The 23,582-nt window shown below is 40.7% G+C and overlaps 1 protein-coding gene across 2 annotated transcripts in view; it reads left to right on the forward strand.

Annotated features, from left to right (window-relative positions):
• The window catches only part of TTC7A (tetratricopeptide repeat domain 7A), a 189,619-nt gene that overhangs the window by 72,688 nt on the left and 93,349 nt on the right, over nt 1-23,582 (forward strand). For both annotated transcript variants that reach the window (XM_085055027.1, XM_085055025.1), the window contains 4 exons: nt 1,017-1,121; nt 10,217-10,334; nt 16,552-16,609; nt 20,001-20,073. In XM_085055027.1, the coding sequence (XP_084911153.1) occupies nt 1,017-1,121; nt 10,217-10,334; nt 16,552-16,609; nt 20,001-20,073 (354 nt within the window). The remainder of the gene's footprint in view (nt 1-1,016; nt 1,122-10,216; nt 10,335-16,551; nt 16,610-20,000; nt 20,074-23,582) is intronic.

Below are 23,582 nucleotides of genomic sequence, written 5' to 3' on the forward strand. Positions count from 1 at the left end.
TGCTTCTGAGCAGGAACACTGTGTCTTGGGACTGTGTGGAAGAGTCTGGGAGGAAACAGGCATGCAAGGAAAGATTCCAAGAGAATAAAACTTCCCCTTCAGCTTAAGCATGGGAAAATTTGAGTGGATCAGGGGTCAGTAGTGAGGAAGGTTTAAAAGTGAGACAAGCTGTGGTTCAGGTGGGGTGGGCTGGGAGACTGTGATAGGCAGCTCTTGTCACCTTATTGACTGATGTGGCCTTCTCATCACTATCTCAGGGCTTTCTTCATTCTCCTTTAAAGCATCTGAAATGTGGCAGCCACAAGTGTGTGCTGTAAAAAGCAGTGTTTGCAAAGCACGTTGGAACAAAAGGGCTGTGTAAGTGCTAATCTTAAAAAACATCCTCATTAATGGTAACCTAACACCAGAAGGACAGCAAGAGTTTTACAAGCTTGCTTTCTAACACATGCTTGGACCACCCACTGAACAGTGTTCGGATCTGCAGTTGCTTGCTCCACCCTTTGTACAGTGGGGTCCCAGTTACTTTCTTGTATTTCTTGGAACTGAAGAAGACACAAAACAACCTACTGAGGAGATTACTTTAGCTGCACAAACCTTTCTGAGTAGAGCTGGCCTAAAATGTCAGCGTAGTGGAGGATAAGCTCTTTGTCTTCTTTCTTGCCTTATTGGAAGATGGTTATGTGCAAGGAAAACTACAGCATAATTCTTGTGTATTGGGAGGGCAGAGTTAAAATAACAAGTGCATTGATAGCTAAAGAAAACTTTCTTGTGAAGTGCACAACCAGGGCTGGTTCTTTGGCATGTTTCCTCTGAGTGTGGGAAGCATGTGAGCGTGTGTGTACACACGTGTGTCTGTGTGTGGAGGTGGGAATAAAGTTGCTAACTTGTTGCTGACATGTGATTCTTTTCTTCATAGCACTTCTTTGTACATGGCACTGAAATATTTTGCTTGGGCTCCCAACAGCATTGTCTAATCAGCCTTTTTTATTTCCTCCTCTTCTCTCCGACTCCTCCAGTCAGCATATGCTGTGTCAGTGCTCAAAGAGTGCGCTAAACTGCGACCTACAGATCCCACCGTTCCTCTTCTGGCTGCCAAGGTCTGCATTGGGTCACTGCACTGGGTAAGCTGATGCAATTCTTATTATGTAATGGATTAGGTGCTGCAGTGACAGTGCCACAGTGTAGTTGCAGTGGGGAGAAAGGGAATCCCTGCTAAAAATCATACACATGTGTGCCTTTTATAAAAAATGAAAATCCCTGCAAGAAATTTTGCAGTGAGTCATTAGAATGTATTTTGCTGGTACTTTAAAGAAAGGAGGAGGGGGGAAAGCCACAACAGTGGTTCTGAGGACTGCTGCTTCAACTGAGTGTCATGTTGAATTGGCTGTTCTTGTAGCCCTTGGAAGACACAAGTGAATAGTTACAAGTGAACTGTTAAACAGTTCAGGTCTGCTGGACATCTCAGGCCTTTGTTCTTGAAGTTGCTGTGTCAGTGTTTTGTGTTCTGGATGTGTTAATGTACACCCCAGAAGCAGAGTGGGAGTGGAAGTTGGTGCCCGTGACATTCTGATTATCCAAAGGAGCAGAAACATCTGTCACTCTTTTGCTACTTGGTTTAATTAACTGAATGGCGGCTTGCTGTTCTCACCTGTCCTCACCACGAGGTGTCCCTGCAGTCAGTGAAGGATTACAGTTGCTAAATAGAAGTAAAATGAAGATGCAGCATAATGTGAAAGAAAATACCAGAAGAATCTGCCTAGATTGAAAAGGTGAAAAGTAGTGGAAGCCAATTTGCTGTTCTGTCCCCTAACGCTGCCTGCCCATCTTCTACATCCCTGTCTGATGAAAGCTGGCGTTCAGCTAGACTTGAATTGTATTAGTTTGCACCACCATCAGGGAGGATGTCTGGTTATGTATGTTTTTGAATGAACTGTACTCTTCAAACTATTGTGGTTAAGCTTACGTGTGAGTCAGCAAAAACTGGGCAGTGGCTTTTTCTAGGAAAAGTTTTCAGGTCTGAGGGCCTTCAGGGAATCCCTGCTGAACTGCCCAGCCTACTTCTGCTCTACATTTGGAGCAATTTAACTCTCTTGTTCCCACAGCTCAGTCTCTAAATTTTGAAGGCTGAAAGTCATTCAGTGATATGAAATAACATTCACAGTGAATGTTATTTTTTAAAATCAAATAAGGTTTTTTTCTAATTCTTAGAGGTGTTAAAACAGTGTGAAAGTCAAGCATTACAGATGCATTGAATGATCATCTCAGTATCCCTGATGAAGTTTTCAAAGCACAGGTAGCATATAAAAATACCTTGTTACTTTGAAAAGATAGTGAGACTGTAATGCAATCCTGTCTTGGGCAATCCAGTATCTCAAGACTTCTCATACATGGCAGAGCTGATAAAACAACTGGCTAACCCTAAAAGGTAGGAAAGGCAAGGGGAGAAGAGAAAAATGAGCTGGTTTTGATTACTTTAAAACAAGAGGGTTTTTTTTTCAATGTACTGTTTTTTTATTGTGTGAAATGCTTTTCAGTGTTATTCAGTCAGACCTTGGCTCAGAAATGGGGGGCATTATGAAACAAAAGCACGATTTCACAAGAGGATAATTTTACTGCAGTTATCTAGAGCACAGCCTTATGAACTAAAACCACATCAAAAATATTCCTCTCCCTTCTTTCAGTCAGTGGCCTATGCTTTACCCTCATACCAAACTTGATGATGGTATAGAAGAGTTTTAATTAAGGGGAGTCAGAGGGAAATCAGAGCATCTTTTAAAAGAACTGAAATGATAGGTTCCCACATCTCTTAGTCAAAGGGGTGCTTCTGATATTACTGGCAGACTCCTGTGCCTAATAAAGACCTTCCTGCTTAGCAGAGCTGTTTTTCTAAATGTCATCCTTACAGTAATTATTTGCATTTAAATTACATGGCAATCAAATCAGAATTGAATAATTTAAACTGGAAGTGAACAGGCTGATCAATGCCAGTATAAATAGAAAGGAGGATAGACATGGGACAGGAACAGTCTAATGGACAAATATTAGCAGCTACAAATACTCAAATACATCTTCCTTTTCAGAACATATAAAGTATGATTAATTTTTCAATTAGGAAATATATCTGTGTACTTGATTGCTGGCTTGGCAGGAAAAGGGTGAAATCGGATCACCATTTATCCAAATGAAACAGCTAATTTATGTCCTGCATGTGTCTACTGTGTGGTGCAGTACTGTAGCCAGTTTGTTTATAGCCCATGGGCAAGCAGTACTTTGGTCTTCTTTCAGTTACCAGCAATAAAAAACCCCAAAACCACAACATTTATGCAAGTTGGATAATTACAGAATGTCAAGAGAAGCACAGAACAGTTTCTTTCATGATTAATCTAGTGATCACTTAACTAATTTTGCTGGCTTTGTACATGGTGTCTCAGCACACTTTAAGAACAGGGAAAACAGAAAATTAATTGAAATGTACTATAGGGATTTACAATATTGAAGATGCTCAGATCACATCTATGAAATCATCTCTCAGTGCAGAACAAATCAAAGTGAAAACATGAATGCATTCACACAGTGCCATGCAAATCAATATATAACAGAGCCTGATGCAGAAAAGAGCTGAGCTTCCCCCAGCTTCTGTTGTGGCAGTATGACCAGATTATTAGCTGATGTAAGTTGGCACAACTCCACTGGCATATCAGCGGTACCATGCTGGCTTACATCAGGAGATGATCTGCCCCATCAGCCACTAGCTCTTAGGATTGGGCCTGCAGTAGACAACCAAGTGGTATAAGCAATGTTTTGGCTACCTTTTGCAGAATTACAGGTTTTCAGAAACTTAAAAAAAAACCAAACAGTGTAAACAATAAACCAATACTTCATAATTCTAAAGCTTAAGCCAGTGGTCATGGAGGACCAGAAAAACTTCAAAACTAATGCACATATGTAAACCACATTTGCATGGTCAGGATGCACTCAGACCTGTACAGCACAGTTGAAATTTTTATATTGCATCTAGGTCATTAAATGTGTGTTTTAAATGTTTTTATAGTAGGCTCAGAATTACTTTTTGAGGCAACATGCTGCTAAGCCTTCCAGCTTGCTGGGGCTTCAGCACAGGTTTGCTGAACTTGCACGTGGATTCTATCAAGCAAACACAAAGCCCATTTGTGTTTAGCCAGCTGCCTTTTAGCTTTCCAGAATGCACTATGAAGTCTTTTGACTGTTGTAGGTCAGAGTATTGTTTTAAATTTTCATGTGAAAGTTGAAGTAGTTCACACTGGAACATGTCCATACTGAGGTTGCCTCGCCTTGCTTCACTATAAATTCAGAGTTCTGCTCGCTAAAAGGCTTGCTGCAATTTCCTCTTTCACTCAGCCCTCCCTGGCACGGCCTCAGCTGAATGCTCACTTGCCTATTTTGGCAGTGACTTTGAGTTGCAGTATGAGTTGTTGTTATTAATATTTTAATGGTACAGTACTGTTAATTTCACTGCTAATCTAGGTTCTCCAGGATCCTGTTATGGCAGGTGTTGTGAAAATACTAAAAACTGAACTTCTGCCTACAGGCAAGTGTTAAAGACTGATTTTCTCCATTTTAGGACCCTTGTTTGAGGCATTTAGGGTTACTCTGATGCTGTGTTTTATCTTTTACTCCATTGATTTCAATGGAGGCATGTTGAAAACACTGTAAATGCACATAATGCAAAATGGACTATAGTCCTAGGATAGTCTTGGATCTTCTAGAACTCTGCTCTGATGGAAAGCAGGACGACATGAGGCATGTTCTTAAAATTTTCATTGCCACACACTTGATATAATAACAATAGTGGTGGTGTGCTAAACTTGTGTAACACCAAATGATGCCAGTATTATCAGCTAACAGGAGCTTTTCAAAGGACTTCATCCCGTGGCAAAAGCTGCAGCACAGCATGGTGCTGTACCTCAGACATTTCCCTTACTTCTTTCAGCTAGTATGCACAGCAAAGTGCTCTGCTGCAGCCCTTGGCTGGGAAGACAGAGATCATGCCATCAGTCAGGGAAAGGGAGAAGAAGTGGTGTTGGGCCAGGGCAGACTGCTTGGAGCTGTAAAAAGTGAGTAAGACATACCATGAGGTCAGGACGTCATGGTGTGTGTGTCAGGGGGCTGGCAGGATGTAGATTTAGAGCTGCGTACTTCTGAGGTAACAGCTTATCATTCATTACTTTCACAGACCACTTAATCAGAGAGTGCTTCTCTCCCTTTCTGTCTGTTGTTGACCCTGCCACTACAGATAATAGATGCTGTGCATGTGCTTGTACCCAGTCACTTAGGAGCCCAGGAGTTGCCTGGAAATGCTTAGGTCTTAGTGCAGTATGAATGATATTAAAAGATCAAATGTAGTCTTTTTACTGGAGTTACTCTGCCTGCTGATGGACATCTAGAGGATCAGCTTTACCAGGGTAGGAGGCTGCTGAGAAATCAGGGAAGGACAATTCTAGAGCTTCTGGATATTTCTTCTGTCTTTTAAAGGACATCCTTGATTACATCACCACTGCGGTTATTGGGGCAATCCTGTGGGTTTTAGATATTAAAAATGACCAAGAATTTTTTGTCTTCTATACATTGCCTTTGGGAACAAACCACTCTAGCTTCAGTGGAGGAAAGGCCTGAGTATTCCTAAGTGCTGGGGGCTAAGTTTACACACAGTAAATTGGTGGGCTTAACAATGGTGACACAAAGAGCAAATGCTGACTAGACCAGCAGTAGAAAGCGCAGGATTTTTTTTTCTGACATACATAACATGATTAGCTTTGTGTGCTGTAAACAGCTGTGGGACAAAACCTTTTCATTAGACTATGCCTTACAGACCACTTTCTTCCTATGCATTTTTCCTCTTACCATTCTCATGTCACAATATTTATACTTTTCTCTTTGAATTAGTCTCTATAGTTACAGCCCAGTGTAATGAAAATGGTAAGAAGAGGTCAATTCAATTGGTTAACATGATGTGTAATTTTGTGTAGATACCTGTTCTGTAGGATTTTGGTCTCTTAAGTGTTTGGGTATTGTTATGTGTCACTGATGTCCAACCTCACCTGCTTCATTAACCTCGTCTGCTGTCCTAAGTCCAGTGTGATTTGATGTATTTCCTGCCTCTTCCTTTGTGTACTCCTCTTTTTTGGCACAATAAAGTGCTGTTTTCATGCTGCTGTACATCACTGATTTGTTTGTTCTTAGTTACTCTAAATGTGTGCTGGTGAGAAGTGCAATTCCTACTTAGTCCTGGAAGCTGTTGGTTCAGTGGGGTAGAGCTTGAGCTTTTCTAAAAACAATCTGGGTGGCAGTTGGGCACCAGCTGGGTGGCATTAGGCCAGGGGACAGCACCTGCTGTTCTCCACTCCCTTGTCAGTATGCCTCTGGGCTTGGCTTGAGCACACACCAAAACCTGTGGCCAAATAACAGTGGTGGCTGGAACAGCCACTCTCTGTACCAGGGGAAACATCCCTCAGGGTAGCACAGCTAGCAACTGTTCTTTTTCTATCAAATATGAAGGAGGAAGTGGAAGGGGAAAAAACCCAACCAATCCTACAGTATTACCATCTTGTTGGTGTCAGTTCACGGTTTGGCAGCCTGTCTCTCTCCAGGTGCCAGGTGTTTGCTTTGTGGTGTGATGGAGGGGTTGCTTAGCTAGTGCTTCCAGGTGCCTCCTCACACTATGTATAGCTGGAGTTCAAAGTGCAGAAAGTTTTTCTTAGGTTGTTTTTCCCTGTGCCTTCTTTCTGAGCTTTCTTCCATGCAGATCTTGGAGACAGGGAACTTCTCCCTGCAACCTGGGATGCTGCCCTTCTCTCTACCATCTTATCTGTGCAATATATGCAGAAAAATGTAAGAACATTAAGGGCCAAATGAGAGGTATGGCTTTGAGACTTTGTTTTTTGTTGCTTCTAAGAGAGTAACAAGTGGTAGGCCTTCTCTCCTCCCTCTCTCATCTCCACAACAGAGTGGAGACATCCCGTATCCTTAAGGACCCCCACAGTCACAGCTTTACTGGCAGATCACAGCTCAGGCTGTGAACTGGTCCCTCTCTTGCATGTATGGAGATGGAGTTTTTCTCCAGCCTGCAGTCTGGTAGTCCTTGCCGTTTAGTTGGTTACCTCAAGTATGTCCTAAGGGCATTATTCCTGTTTCAGGTAGTAGTTTCCAGATTCACAGTTGACTAGGCCGTCCGCAAGACTGATGCACTGGAGAGCTGAATCCTCACAGTGGGTGATGTGAGTGAAAGGTTTGGCTTTTCACACTTGCCCAGAATGATTGAAGAGTAGGAGAATGGGAGGAGAGGGGGCAGATGGCTGCCACAGCAGGGCTGGCAGGGGAAGTGTCTGAGTGCTGTAAGAAGGAAAAGTAAATGTTCTCATAAACTGAACCAGCTGTGCTGGAGTTTGCAGGGCCACTTATTTTCAAAGCAGGCATCAGCTGACCCAGGTTTGCATTCATAAGAATCTTTGTGGCTGGTCAAAGTACCAGTAGTGTTTAGTATGAATAAATGTTTACAAGAATGTGTTTCAGCCACTCTGAAAAGTTGGCTGTTTCAGCCACTCTGAAAAGTTGTGGTTTTAATTATTCATTCATTAGGTTAATCTGATACTGACAGGTGGCCCTGGATAACTGGCAGGCAAGAAGGCTTATTGGTTCACTGCTGATTTATGCTGTGTAGGCCATCAGAGACTGGAAATACCATCAGGTGACCATTCAGAGAAACAACAGAGTGAAATCTCTCCAATTTTACATGTCTTCATTTCAGCTCCAAACCTTTTATTTAATCATTTTTTCCATACACTCTACCCACCCCTACTCTTGTTCAGTAGTCATTAGAATTCCTCATACAGTTCATTTCTTTGTCTAATGGAGGCTGCTTGGATGAAAGTGTGTGTGGGGAGAAGAGGAGAAACAGTGAAGAGAGAGAGTGGGAATATAGCTGTTTATGGTGGCAAAGAGGTGCATAATGAATTTTCAGGCTGCAGAGATTTCATATCATACATAAAAGTTTCTGGGAGATGAAGAATTCAGTTACTGTTTGATAGGAGGGGTTTTTGTTGTTGTTCATTTGTGGGTTTTGTTTTTTGGGGTTTTTTGCTGTGTGGCAAGTCATGGGACACGTTTCTTCCATTGTCCTTAGCTCTGGTCCAGAACACATTTCAGTATGTAGCAGGGAAGTTTGTAGGGCTATTGACAGGATTAAGAAATCTCCTAAAACAGATCTCAGTCTTCCTTATGTGGTCAGAGTTTAAGGGTCTCATCTGAACATCACTGAAGTAGATAGGACTTGTTTCCAGTGGTTTTGGTCGAATTTGGATTATACCCTCAGAGGCAAGCCTTGCAGTTTAGTTGGTCAGTTCAGCTGTTCCACGAGAGGGTAATCCTGTTTCACGTAGTGGTTTCCACAATCACAGTTGACAAGGCAATGAGCAAGACTGTAATGCTTTCATAGTGCTTTCAGGAAGGAGTTTGATGATAACATATGTGTTGGTCATTGGACTGACTGAGCTGAGGTTTCAGAAATTGGGGAACTATTGTTCTGCATCTAGTTTAAATTCTGTGGCCTCAGGGAGTTGTACCAAGAAGGCAGAGACCCAAGCAGTGGAGATTTGCTTCTTCACTTGAACTTTTCAGCCTTCATTCAGGCTTACATTAACAGTAATTTTTTTTCTTATGTTTGATATCATCTAATAAATCCCAGATTGTTTGTTTATGAAGCCATTATTTAGTGTTGTCACCTGAATGTTTTCAAGTGATGTGACTCGGAGCCCCATTGACAGGATGCTACATCAAGTCAGGTAGATTATGTTCATAGGTAGCATATTAACAGATCACTGCAGAAGGAAAATTTCTTGTCTGCTGGTCCATTTTAATTCCAGATCATTATGGGTGAGTGATTTTAGATGTTAAGGAGCCATGAGGTGCTGAAATCTGACAAAGCTGAGTATTAAGAAGGCACATGTCCACAGTACTTATGTCTAAACCAGCTGGATTTCAAACAAAAAAGCAATTTCTCAAAATTAAACTACCCCATCCCATAAAGTCAGTTGTCATGTAATAAAAGTTTCCAAAAGGAGGATTTGTCAGATACTGTAATGACTAGTGATACACTAAGGGTAGTGTAATGATTAGGGATGACTCTGATTATGGTTGACAGGATCTGTATACTTGCCTTGTACAGAAAGGAGATCTTCCTGTAGGCTCTGTCTTTCAAGCCTTACTTACGACTTTTGCCAATGTGTCTCCAGCCTACACCTTTCAAGGTATATCCAATCTACAGGTCTTAGTCTTTTCTGCTTAAAATGGGTGAGTGATGTTACTGAGAGTTTCAAGTTAGAAATGAGAAACACTGTTCTGTAATAAAATATTTACCTTTTTATTTTTGTTTAAAATTACCATTAACTCAGATGCTGATAGATCTGTGTGGAAAGGAAGCTGGAAAGGAAGGTTGTGGGGAGCAGTCTGTGCTGTAGTAGAAGAGACCAGCTTACGTATTTCATCATTTTGGAGGCTGATCCTGACAGATTGTGACTGCTCTCTCCTCCGACTCCTATCTATAATATAAAATGCGCTTTCAAGGAAATTGTGTATTTGCAGAAGATGCAGGAAGTGGCTAGTCCTGCAGGAGCTGCCAAGGTAGTGTGATAGTTCAGACCAAAATTCATGTCCTGAAATTTCTGTGTCCTTGTGGCAGCAGAACTGCAAGGAGCAGCTGAGAGCTTTTGGTGAAGTTAGTGCTATCTGGTTTTACTCTTGTAGTGTTTTAAAAGAAAGTAAAATTTGCTAAGCAAAACTGAATGGTCTTCCTTCGAAGGAAGAAACCTGTTAGACTGTTAGACTGTTAGACCTGTGTACTGCTGGGATAGCATATAAGTAGTCCAGCTGATCCAGCATTTGTATTTAAGGTTGCATGATTGAAGTGTGCCTGAAGGGAACTATAAGATACTGCCCTTGATTAATGTTAAACATCTGGAAAGAGTTTGGGGTGCAAAACCCAAACTTTTCTCAAAACTGTGCATGTGCACCAAGGTCTGCTAATCTGACCTTCTACATCCTCCTTTTTATGAATGTTCACTGAGATGACCAAAAGCCCTTGTGTGAATGGCTCTCAGATCACTAACAGGTAAGCTTAATGGTAAATTTTATTGAAGCAAGTATAGAGGGAATGCTTGTAAGTCTCAACCTACCTCTTTTGCAGCTGGAAGAAGGAGAACACTTCGCTAAAATGGTGATAGACCTGGGTGAGGATGCTGGAGAGTCCCTAGCAAAGGGTTACCTGGCACTGGGCCTGACATACAGCCTTCAAGCTACTGATGGTGAGTTACCCTGTTTGTCAAACGTGTTGTGTGGAGAGCATTTGTTCAAAGTCTTCAGTGTAAGCAATGGAAATTTATTAGAAAATCTGCTTTCAGTGCTGACTAGACATGAAAAACAATCAGATTGCAAGATAAATGTGAACTGTTCACTTGCTCAGACAACTGTCTTCTGTGGTAATAAAACTGAAGTTTTTAGGTAAAGGAAAAAATGCAGGTCATTACTTAGGGGGTGATAATCTTGAGTATAGCTGACAATGCTTGGTGTGCTTTACTTGAATATTTGTAATACATTTCTTTCCCTTATTTACACAACAAAAAGTCAAACTTTCCATCTGTTTTCATATTTTTGTCATTCACTCATAAATCAAAGAAATACAATCCGAGAACTGGATTCAGAAATGCCTCACTTCAGTTCCTGGCGTGATACCGATTCCCCACAGAGATTCAACCTCTCTGTGATGTCGTTTCTTTTTCTACTTAGAAGTAAACAAGATAAAAATATCTACCTCACTGGTACATGTGCATGTTGACTAGAAACAGACCACTGAATGTAAGAAGTATTTTGTTTTAATGCTGCTTCCTTTGGATCTTGAATGAGCGGACAAAGGGCTCCTGCAGAATTTGGTGTTTAGTAGTCAGAAGGGCTTGAAGTGTTTGGGAGAGTTTTAGCTCTGACCTTCATCATGCTCACAGGTGGGAACAGTCTTTATTTATTCTATGACTTCTAACATATGTAGAAGGCCTTCTAATACAGTTTCTTTGAATAATGCTGTGCTGGTGTGTTTCCTAATCATTTTGGCAGTCCTACCCTCACGCAAGCAATGGCTTTTCTGTTGGATAGGTTCCATAGAAACAAACCAACTTCTTCCAGCAAAGAAGCCTGAATCAAAGCTAAAATCACTGTATTATGTTATCGTGGAATACGCTGGCCTTGCAAGTTACACCAGAATTCTGCGAGGCATGCGTATGAGAAAGTGTTCTTGTGTTCTTCAGTAGTGCAAGTTGGTGTAGTTTTTCAGCCAGCCATATCTGATCAGCTGCTCTGAGAACTGCTTTTCATCCTGGAGGCTAACAGGCACTGCAGCTCTCTCCGCTTCCCAATTTCTCTGCCTCAGAATAGTAGTTCTCCCTAGAAAGTTCATGTCAAAAAATATGTCCTCCCAAGCCTCAACTTCCTCTTATATATATTTTTAAGTCCATTAGGAATAGAGTTCTGCTTAACAGCCTAGGTTTTTAGGGCATTTTGCCTAGATGTTGTTTAAACTGTTGCTAAAGCTATACAAGATCCCAGAGAGTATTTTCAGAGATAGGTTTTCTATGTTAGCCCCTTACAATCTCTTTGTTAACTTCAGTATGAAAAGAAGGTGGTTTGTAAAGAATGCAGTTGTAGAGGCATGTACTGTACTCTGGCTCTAAAAATATTTTGGTGCAGCAAAATGTGAGTTGGAAACTCTTGTTCTGGAAATCTTTTTAGTTTTAAATAGATTAGTTCATATTGTGTCCTTTTTAATGTAAAGCAAACAGTCTTCACAGCAACTGCCTTGGATTTTTTCCAGATTAGCCTCTGATTTATGCTTTGAAACAGTGAAATATATCTGCCTTCTCATCATGTCTCTAGCCTTTAAGGCAATAGGACCAGTCACTCAGTTATTTGAGGGAAACAGGAAGAGTATATTTCTATCTCTCAGATTGTATTTTAATAAAGTGTATTAAATCTTCCAAAAGCATACATATGATGGTCATGAATATGGAACTGTTTTACTGGAAAATGTCACATTTGCACTAGCAAGACATTTTTCCTTACCATTGTTAGGAAATAGTATATGATTGTGAGGAAGCAAGGCTACAGCATGCTGAAAGACAGCAGCTCCCTGATGTAATCCTGCCTCGTGTTGTCAGTCATGTTTATCATTGTATGTATATCAGTTCTTAGTGACATATGCAGACAAGTCAAACATCTGTGTGTATGTATATGCGATTCCTCTAACTTTCCAATTGAGATGACTTTCAATGAATCAATATTTTCAATAGTAGTTAAGTGTTTCAGAGACATTTGACCAATTGCCTTCTAAAGCTTACAGCCTTCCATCCAAGCTTAGGCTTTTTTATTTAATATAACATTTTAATATTTATTTCTCTTGTGCAACAAAGGCACTGAGGAGTTGTATAAAAGCCTTTTCTTTGTGACTTGTAAAAAGTTCCTAGAGGAAATAAGACTTCCTGGGACTTTAGCTAGATAGTTTTGTTATTCTTAATGTCTAATTACATGTTTCTTGAAATAAGTCTTGTTGAAGTAGCTGAAAGATGTGTCCTCAGAGGAAGTCATTGCCACTTTTGCCACAGTTTTAGAAGCTCAAGCCTCCTGTTCATACTTAATGTCCATTTTCTGCAGATCTGTTCCCAATGGGTCAGTGTCAACAGCAAACTGTTCCTCTTCCTCCCGTAGTTCCAGCTTTGACATCAGCTGTATTGTCAACTTTTCCTCCCTTAGGTCTGGTGAAGAATTTACTGAGGACAGGGAAAGGTGAGATGAATTTAACAAAGGCTAAAGAGGAAAGACTAGGTTGAGAATGTATTGTGAAATACAAGTGTCACATCACCACCTCGTAAGCTGTGAAATCTTTGTATTTTTAACAGTCCCTCGCTGTTTTTTTTCAGAGATGAGTGTGCTGCATCTCTGTTTTCATTTAGCATTTTGGTAGAAGGCCATGGATCAGGGACTGAATTGCAAATTTACTCTGTCAGTCTTTGTGGATTTTACAGTCAGTGTACAGACAGCACTGGTTAATATTACCCTACCCCTACCTCCCCCCCATTTTTTCACTAATAAGTGAATAAATAATTAGTGAACAAGCTCACAGTCTTTGCTTTTGGAAGTAACAGTCAGCGCATGCAATCTTTAATTACAATTCTGAGTGCTGAATCTCTACCTCGTGCCATATTAGATGTCTTAACACAAGAGAATAGTTTTTGAAACCTACTCATACTTGCAAAAGGGTGTGTGCATGTCAGTGTTTTAGTTTGGATCAGAAATGTGTTTTTGAAGTCCATCTCTCTGTCATCCCCACTTCTTATGTTGTGATTCACATAAAGGAGCAGTTTTGCATATTACAAATTGAATTCTTTCCCACAAAACGAATGTGTTACGTAAATAGACTCGATTGTGCTTCAGCTGCTAATGGGTGCTCAATCCATTGGACAAGATTAGAACTAGATTTCTTTCCCCATGTTTGTACTGTTGATGCTGATCCTCAGCACTGTATTTCATTCCATGCATTCACACCTACTGTGCTCTACCTGCTTTTACTAAGACAAAACTTGTCCTCCTTTATTTTCAAATGTGACTTCAGAGCTTTGTATTTAGGTACAAAAATATTGCTGAAGAACCTGTTGAGTTTTAGTAAGACTGAAGCTCCTTTAAAAACCCAGAGTGCTTTAGAAGATAAATCTTGGGCTGCTCAGGTGGCATTTGCAAAAATACCATGTCTTATGGGAGTATCTGCTGAAGTTTCAGAGACTTAAACTCCCTTGTGCCACTCTCCCATAGGTCAGACTGCTTTTCCATCTTATTTTAATCCAAGTAAACAGTCATATTGTGTTTTAGTTGATGGAACTGCAGCAGCCATGCTTGTAGGAGGTAAAGTTGGGTAAGGGAGGACTGAAGAATTCTTTAGTGCTGTCAGCCTTGGAGAATGGAGCACAAATTTTAAGTTTAATCAGTCCCACCTGATTCTGTTTCCTTACTGCAAGCTTTTCTTTGTCTGAAGTGAGAGCTTTTCAGCGATACAAGTGGGTTACAGATTTCTTTGAATAGTTCAGGGGTAGGGCATTGGCAATATCTCTGGCCAACTTGTTCTAGAGTCTTGCCACCATCCTAGTAAATAATTCCTTATATAATCTAAATCTTTCCTCTTCTAGTTTAAAACCATTACCCCTTGTCCTATCACTACAGGCCCTGGTAAAAAAAAATAACCATCTCTCTGCCTTTCTTATAAACCCCCTTTAAGTATTAAAAGGCCTCCCTTGATCCTTCTCTTCTCCAGGCTGAAAAAGCCCAACTCTCTAAACTTTTCGGTATAGGAGAGGTGTTCCACCCTTCTGGAACACCTTTTCATGACCCTTTTTTGGACTCATTCCAATGAAACCATGTCTTATGTTGTGGATGCCAGAGCTGGACAGAGCACTGCAGATGGGATTCCTATGACAGCAGAGCAGATCACCTCCCTTTACCTGATGGCCAAGCTTCTTTTTATGCATCTCTCTCCAAATCACTTTTGATTGTTGTTTTTTTTCCTCCTAATTTGTCTCCTTTAGCTGTAAAGGTCCTGTAAATGGCATAGTTAACTTGCAGCATCAATGCTCAGTATTGTCAAATGCAAGTTTCAGTGTGTTCATCCATGTCAGACACAAATCTAGAGATGGACAACTAGATTTCCAACTTTCTGTAGCTGAAGATGCAGTCCATATTGTGGGAGGTGGGAGTCACACGCTGTTTCCCAGCAGTGCAGAGGCAAAGCTGACTAGTTGTAATCACTTCATTTCCATAACATATTTTGTGTTCTTTCTGACTACAAGCTGAGCATTAGTCAAGTGTCTTAACAGGTGGAAGCTAGAAGTTCTAGCTTTCCCATTTGGTGTTTAATTTGAGGACAAATAGATTTCTTTCAGTCTTTCTTATTGTGTGACATCTTAAATAAAGAATCTTGTTGTTTCCATGAGAAACAGAACGTTGGGTTTTTTTCTGTAGGGGTGTTTATAGGTATGATCAAATCCTTTCCAATGTCTCCTCAAGTATTTTTGTTTACATCAATCTTGTTTCTTTTAATTTTTTTCTAAATTGTCTTCGTTTGTTAACTTTTTCTCAATAGCCAGATTTCAGTCTATTGATAGTGAAGTATTTTAATAAATGCTGCCTTTTGCATGAAAGTCCATGTCTTTAAATGTATTCTTTAAAATACAAATTTTTGGATCAGTTTTTGAAACTTAGAGTAGGTTTTGTGGCCTAAGGAAGTTTTGATCTTTATGATTTAGGAAATCCTGAAGATTGCTGTTCCTTCGAAATAATCCTGCTATTTTGAAGAACTGTTGGAAGATGTAGGAATAAAAAAGATCTGATCACTGTAACTACTCCATCAAATAATTTGCTTTCAAAAGTTCACTTGCTAATGTTGCAGAATCCAAAGAAACTGGTTACCTTTGCAGGTCTTGTAGAAGAACACATCTCTTTCCACTTAATCACTTTTAAGAATACCTGAATTTGACTCAGTTTGTTGCATTATTATATATTACTTAGTAGCTTTCTATTTTGGAGCATACACTGACTTGATGTATCAAATCAGATATATTCATGCATGATGTTTGCTGATGGATTAACTGCTCATCACTTTCTATGCAGATGTTCACTAGCTCTCAATTTCAGGATAGGCAGAACAAGAAATAACTGCTATGCAAAATCTGAAAACTTAAGAACCAGAACAGGACAGACAATGCATTTCTAAAAACCATCACTAGGTTTCCAGATATTTTGGATCTGAGCAAGCCATTTTTCTCTAAGCTCTTCCTCTGTTCCTGTTGATCTTCGTGATGATATCTTATGATACCCAGGTATAACAAGAGCTGGATTTGTCTCTTCCTTTTCTGGTTTTAGAGAGGAATTAATTTATACATTGGTAACTGAGTGTACTGGGCAGGATCCATTGGTCAAACAATTAGAGGCATGGAAAGTGGGCATTAGTGGCTAATGCCACATCTGTTGTGCACTCAAAGATGGTGGTGTTTTGTCACAAAGCTGCAGGTTTGGCTGCTGGTGTTCCCTGTTCAACCTGCAGTACCCTCCTACATGGAGATGGTGGTGGGGGCGGTCTGTGTCTGAGTCACAATGTGCTGCAGGTTACTGCTTTTAGCATTTGCACCAGCCTGGCTGAGGGCCTGTTGCTGTCTTGGTATCTAGGTAGTGTATGGCTCCTTCTCCCAGCCCCCTTCTGTGTATTACGTATATTTATTTATACGTAAATAAAAGTGCTTCGGTATTTCAAACAAAGGAGTTAAAATAATTTTTAATAAAAATGAATTTCAGAATTCATGTTAAAATGAGCACACACACACACAGAGATTTCCACAGTATTTATGCTCCCAGTTTGAAATACTCTATACGTGTATTTATTTAAGCTGGAACATTGAATTAAACTCTTAAATGGCATTGTATCTTGTCCTACAGCTACTCTGAAGGGCCCTCAGGATGAATTAAACAAGAAAGCACTTCAGACTTTGGAGAGGTGAGTAGGAATGTTGCAGATGCTTGTATTGTGTATTTTTCGCATGCATTCAGAAAAACTGGGGTTTTTTATGTTTCTTTTTCCTCTGCATAAGGCTTCCTTGCCTGAAAGTTTGAAAACAGTTCATTAGATTTCAGCAGTAGTCTGTCAAAACCATTGTTGTGATGGCTAAATGCAGTGATTATTTGATTGAACATTGAAGGTAAGAGTACTGTTCTGCCACCTTACAGAAATAACCTTAGCCCCAAATTAGCTGCAGTGAGATCTACAGTGCTGGGAGATGCAGCTTCCTCACATGATGCCAGCTGGCAAACATGGAAAGCTAATTTTGTCTTAATTCTTGTATGAAGCAGGCTAAAATTCCATTTCCTTCATGGTGGGAAAGCACCTTCACCGTCAGGGTGTAGGCAGCTATGGGGTGACCAGGCACCAGTGCACCTACTGGGAATGGGATAATTGCTGTCCTAATGAGTGTTTACATGATCTTGGTGGAAGAGGAGGTTACAGAGCTAACAGTGCAAAGCAGGCACTAACTCCCCTCTCCTTCATCCCTGTATTTTGGGAGGGAAACTGGTACAATGCTCCACACTGGAAACAACTGTGCATTAAAATCTTGTGCAAGCACACTTACCTCAAGTACAACTGCTTGAGTTAAAACCTTTTTGTCTGTTCTGTGGGAAAGAGAGGTGTGGGAAAGTGAGGTGTGAGCTTCCTTACCCTGTTTTTACTAAGTTACACCACCCAAAATATGCTGGGTGGCATTCAGGCTGTTATTCACATTTGTACAATTACATTCACAATTCACAGCCCCCTGTAAATGTAGATGCCTACAGACTACAGATAGCAACTAAATGGAAGCTTATATGTCTAAGTCTTGGGCTGAACTATCTGATTCTGGGTTTGTTGTGGTTGTAAATACGTTGCAAAAGTGAAGAAAATTTGAGATCTCTGGTATCTCAAAGTACAGGTTTAGCAAGATCAACAGTATTAATGGATCTCAGCTGTTTTGCTAATGCTAAACAAGGAGTCCAATATGTTTGTCTTACACTGGTTTTGTAGTGATTGCAAGAGCTGAAGCCACAGATGTATTTATGGGTATTTACTCTGTGGAGATCTGAGAGAGAAGATTTTTAAAAGCCATTTATTTATTTACTATTTGGATCAGAAGAGTACTTTTTAAGTCACAGTAATTGCTGAACTCCAGTGTAATACTTTAACAACTGACTGGTTTTATGCAATTGTGGTGCTGCACTGCTTTTAAACTTCTGGGGTTTTTTTACTCCTTTGACCTTTCGCATTGGCTGTGACTTGTTTTTGTGGCATCTTAACTCTAGCTAGGAGGCAGACAAGCTTCTAGCCAAACATTAGTTACTCAAACTTCAGCCAACAGGAATGTGACAGTGAGCTGATTACTAGTGTTTTTCTAAATGTCTGTTTGGTTTCTTTCTGGTTTTTTTTACGTTCCTTGTTTTTCACCTCTTTTTGAAGTGCATGTATGAATCTCTCAGGCCATGGTTTGGCATGTAGTCATCTTTGTAAGGGGCTTTTTCAGCTGGAAGAGTGCATCAAATGTTTTTTTCATTCCCTCTGAGGAAACTGAGCACTAAAGTAACAATCCTTTGTTTCTTTCCAAAAGCACCATTAATCTCATCTGCTATTCTTTTGTGAACTTTCCCCTGTTATTTATTGCTGAAGAGGCTACTGAAGGTTTCACAAGAGGTGGTTTCTAAAGAGGTGTCCCACCCTGTCTAACACCTTAGGGCAAAGCTTCGTTCTATCTTGTGGTGTTTCATTGTTGGTTGGAGTTTTTTGGGGGTTTGGGAGGGTTTGTTTGTTGTTGTTGTTTTGGGGTTTTGTGGCTGTTTGGGTTTGGAATTCTTTATGTGCTTTTGAAGTGGAAGGAGAAATTAGTGTCTTGCCTGTACTAATTCCACCTTGATGTCTTTGGCATTGCTTCAGAACACTTGAGTGCCACCTTGACTTACAGAGTTACAGGACACATTCAGTCCATACTAAATTAATTTGTTCTAGAGCCATTAGTTATAAAAATCAGCTTCAACATCTGCTTGCTCACAGGACAAGATGGCATTTGAAAAGTGGCTACCATTAAAATGGTGTGTGGTTTGTTTCCTAAAGTAATTCTTTTATTGTTGTTTTTTATTAGCGAATCAATAGTTTTGGCATGGGTTTTAACCACCAGTATTGTCAGCCTGTCATTTCTCCCTCATAAGGACATTAATTGTGCTCACTTTGGGCCCAGCAATGCAGGTGCAGGTTTCCCTGGTGTCCTGGAGCGCAGCCCAGAAAGAGGTCAGGAATGTTAATTGGCTGTAAGGGACCTTCCTCTTCCCTATTTCTCTCATGTGAAATGACTTCCCTGTGCTGCAGAGCTATGAGTGAGCTGTGTGAGTCAGAAGGGAATAATCCACTGGGTCCTGGACTGGGCTGCCAGGTGGCATGAGCTGGTGCTCCACCTTTCCTTCTAGGTCAGGTTCTCCGAGACACTATCCTGTCATTACCTTGCTTAATGGCTTCCCCTCAGGGTAGCAAATTCAGACTGCAATTTTATGCTTAGCATAGCCTGAGGGGGGACAGTTCTGCCCAGGTTGTGCATCCCTGTTCCCTTCCTTGCACAAGACATTAAAGGCCTCCATATCTGGTTCTGGAGATGCTGCAGCCTTCACTAGCCAAGCCTTCACTTCACTGCAGTGCCTGCTGCCTGCTGTGGACTGGAAGGTAATATCTCAGAGTCCAAGCTTGAGAAGTGCCTTGGTTTTGGTCCAGGCACAGCTCCTGTCATCAAATAATTCTTCCCTCGGTGTCTTCCCTTTCCAAATTAGGAGTGTACTGTCAGAAATTAGACTAGAAGCTGCAGGGTGGAGAATGTTTTGTGTGTTTGATCATCAGCTTGTGTCACAGGCTCCTGATCTTTATTCCTTAACATGCTCATAGTGACTACTTTTTCAGTGCTAACCTAACCCTCTTTTACTGTTTGAAAAGTGGCAGTATAGGAACAAGTTGGACAACTATGTCCGTCACCTAAATTACTTTAAATAATGCTGTGATGGATTTGTTATGAGCTCAGAGCTACTTTTTCTGTATTAGCTATCCATATTCCAAAATACTAAGTGGCATTTAATGACGGAACATGTAAGTTGTATAACATCCTGGCATCTGTGTTTCTCATGCTTGTTCCTGGGATTCTGGGTTAGCCAGGCCAGCACTGTTCTGCTTTTTGTCTAATTTCAGTGTGCTCCCCCATTACTGGACTAGTTTTCTGTGGGGGAAGACTGGAATTTGTTCTGTGCTTGTGTGACTCATGGTGAAGGAGTTCTGCAGAGTGCAATCTAACAGTCACTTTTCTTTTTGTATTGTGTGGTTGTCCTCAAAGAGCACGTGACTTGGCCCCTGAAGATCACCAAATCATCCTCTACCTGTCACTGCAGCTGGCTCTTGTCAGACAGGTATGTGAAATAATTGGAAATCACTGAATCATGAGAGGGTGGAAGAACAATCCAGTTGAACGAGACCCAGGCTTGCTAAACAGGGTCCCTTCCTTCCTGCATTGTAATCAATACAAGCAATCAGAATATGTTTCTGTAAAATATTTTTTTATTCTTATTTTAAAAATAATAATTCTGTAGCACATGGAATGGCCTTCCCTAGGGAATACGTCCAGCTGTAACTCCTGAGCAGTCTTGGAGCACCCTTGTGTGTGTGAGATGAGCGAGCTGTGTTTATTCCCGTTCCCTGGGTATCATGCTGTGTCCTGCTGCAGGCTGCTCCCAAGGCTCTCTAGTTACTGCCTGATTCTCTGTCGTGCAGATCGCATGCTCCATGCGCTGGGATTGCTTTATTCCATACTTGGGCACGTTTGACGTTAGGCTTTGATGAGTGCTGGAGCTCTGCAGCGAGTGGGATTAGTTGGCATTTCAATGCTGCTGCAGGTGTTAACTCATAAAAATGAAGCTGAGCAGAAAATGCTCTGCATTGCCTTTCAGAAAAAAAACCCCAACCACTTGGGCTGTGCTTTATTTTTCTGCCCCTTTTTCTTAAAATTGGGATGTGTTTTATTTCTCTGTCCTTTCTGTTTAAAAGCTAAAGTCTTTATTAGAGCAGCTTCTATTTTTTTAAATACGTCTCTAGCTAGATTTGAAATTTCATCATTGTAGTTTCTTTCTTTGGTAGGCCTTCTGCTTGCTGCAGTTTTGTCTCCTTAGTCTACACTACAGAGTTGAACAGTTGGATCTTTCTTACTTTCCTGAGCTAATTAGGGGAGCTGTGTGTTCATTAGGTTAAACTAATTGTTCCAAGAGAGCACCCTCTTGATAATGTCACTTTTGTAACCCTTTCATAATAAGAGCAGTGTGCTGTGAGTCTGCAATAAGAAAGTATAATTAAAATGGCTTATTTAACTTTCTCATCTGCCTACTGGCTGCTTTATGATGCAGTTTGCTCAGGATCTTTCATTAAAAAACACCCAGCTACCCTTCTTTCTCTCATAGCTTTTGCCTCATAGGGAGATTGTCTGATCTGCTGCCTGTTCTGCTTCTTGCCATGAATAAAGGCATTACAGCTTTTCAGCTGCTATCCTGAAAAATAAAATCAAGATTTTTGTGGTGGGTTTTTTTGGTTTTTTTTGCTTTCACTGTTATTGGCATTTTAAGTCATTACCCTCTCTTTTTCTCTGCTTGTAGCTTGTCTTTGCAGCATTGTTTCACCTGTCTTACTTCATTTCCCTTCACTCCTTTCCATTCAGTCTCTTGTCCCCATGTTCACTTTCCTCTTTTGTCTAGTTCACCTGTGTGTTTTCATCCTTGATGTTCTGCCAGTCGCCTGTGCTCCCACAGCTGTATGATCTAAGTGTATTATGTAGTGTCAGCCTGACCCCTGCGATGGTGCTCCTGCTCTTCTCCCATCAAGTCAGCTATAAATCTTTAACGCATGCTTGGACAGAGAGGAGATACCTGAGACATCTTTATTTTTAGACTGCTGTAAAATATCCTACTCCTTTTGCCAGTTTACTTAATGATAAACATTTGGTAATGCATTTTTAATATCCTTAATTATTTAAAGTATCTAATATATTCTCTTTCTGATTAACTGAAAGAGAAATGATACCTTTTTTGATAGATTGCATTAACTATTGAACATCACAGTTAGGGCTTTCATCAGGCAATGCTACAATACCAATAAATCAGGCCTTTTCTACGTAGTAGGTTATAATACAATACCTGAATGTTTTTCTCAACAAATAGGCCTTTTTGTTTCCATAGTCAGGGTCAATAAATGAGATAACCATACCCAGCACTGAAAAATATAGGTATCAGCTTGCACAGATAAGAGTGTTTTCATGGAACAAAGCAAGAAAGGCAGCTGACCAGTAGAGTGCCAAGCAAAGCTGGAGCAATTCATCTTCTTTGGAAGGCTGTAAAATATTTCCAATAGCCCTTTTCTCTGTCACCACTGGGCAAGGGAAAGAGGAAATGGAAAAACATAAGCATCCCTCTGACATGAGATGAGAATGTGACAAGAGGAGGAATAGTTGTAAGAGGTTCATGCAGATTTGGCAGTTGAAACCACCGGCAACCAAGATGAAAAATGATGATGATGTGCTTGATGTGTGTGCCTGTGTCTTAGAAACCACTGGAGTCACTGGGAAGACTTGGAGGGTCTAGGTCAGCTCCACAGTGCTTTAGGGTGGATTTTTCAGCAAAACACAGAGTAGAATAACCTGCTCTGTCAGGAAGGTCTTGGTCTGGTTTTCCCCGAGTTGAAGTGCCAGGAGGCCAAGGTCAGTATCTGCTGCAGTGGATATCTCCACCTGCAGCGCTGGGCTGGCAGCTGGCCGAGGCAAGCGATAAATGAGACTCGTAGCTCCCAACTGCCAGTGGCTGGTTGGGCTGCTTCTCCTGTTTCTGTGGTTACAGCATTTGGATCAGCAAAAACAAGGTAGAATGAACATTTTAAAGCTCACTGATTTTAATGCCTTGCCTTGTTTTTTAGCAGGCCAGTTTCTATGGAAATGACTCAAGAGAGTCAGCAGCGCTCTTGTTAATTTTAAGTGTTGATTCCCTTTTTTGGGGGGGTTAGTGTTGTTTTTGACCTTGAATGCCATGTAAGTCAGTACTGGATACATAAAAACAACATATGTAGGCTTCATACCCTTTTAATACTTGATTTGATCTAATCTTCCTTTCCATGAAAACATGAAAGGAAAGATGGCTAAGGGTCAGCAGCTGAGCACTGGAAGTCTCACCAATTCTGTGTAGACTTCCAACAGACCTCAAGTTTCAAGTGGTGTTATCCAGAAAACACCTACTTCCTTCCAGAGTGTCTGGATGTATAGCTAAGATAAACAACTAAGATGTACAGCAGTTAAGAGACCAGATAATATATTTCACCTGTCTTCCCCAGTTTTTATTTTGGTTTCAAGGAAACAGCTATCTCTGCCCCAGGAGACGAGTTCTGTTTTGGGAGGTATCAAGAGGTGCTTCTTTCAGTGACTGCTTGGATGTAGGTAGTTGTGGTCTGTCTTTTTGCCAGACCAGCTGCTGCCTCCTGTGCTGAACAGCAACATGCTGCTTTTCTGCCTAGATCCTAGCCTAGATTCTTATGGTGATCAAGAACGGCTTGTAGTAAGAACTAAGTAATAGCCCATGGATCTATCTACCCCTGCTTTCCTCAGGTTCTGGTGGATTGTAGGAAGTCTGTTTGCAATGGAAGCTCTTGCCAGTCAGTAAAGCTTTCTCCTTTCCATGCTATAAAAAGAGATGGAGTGGGTAGTTTTAATGGTTAATTAAGTGTTACAGTCAATTGACATGAAATTATAAGGCCTGAAAATTCCTCTTAAGAGTTCCTGTTTCATTTAGCATTTTAAATGTGCAAGTGCATTCTACTGTTGGGAAGTATTTTTAACATTCATTCTGTTTTCCTTTTTATACCTATAATTGTGACGTACTAGCATTGTTTT

This window comes from Lichenostomus cassidix, chromosome 3 (assembly GCF_008360975.1).
Source record: "Lichenostomus cassidix isolate B80296 chromosome 3, HeHo_3.0, whole genome shotgun sequence".
NCBI classification, from domain to species: Eukaryota; Metazoa; Chordata; class Aves; order Passeriformes; family Meliphagidae; genus Lichenostomus; species Lichenostomus cassidix.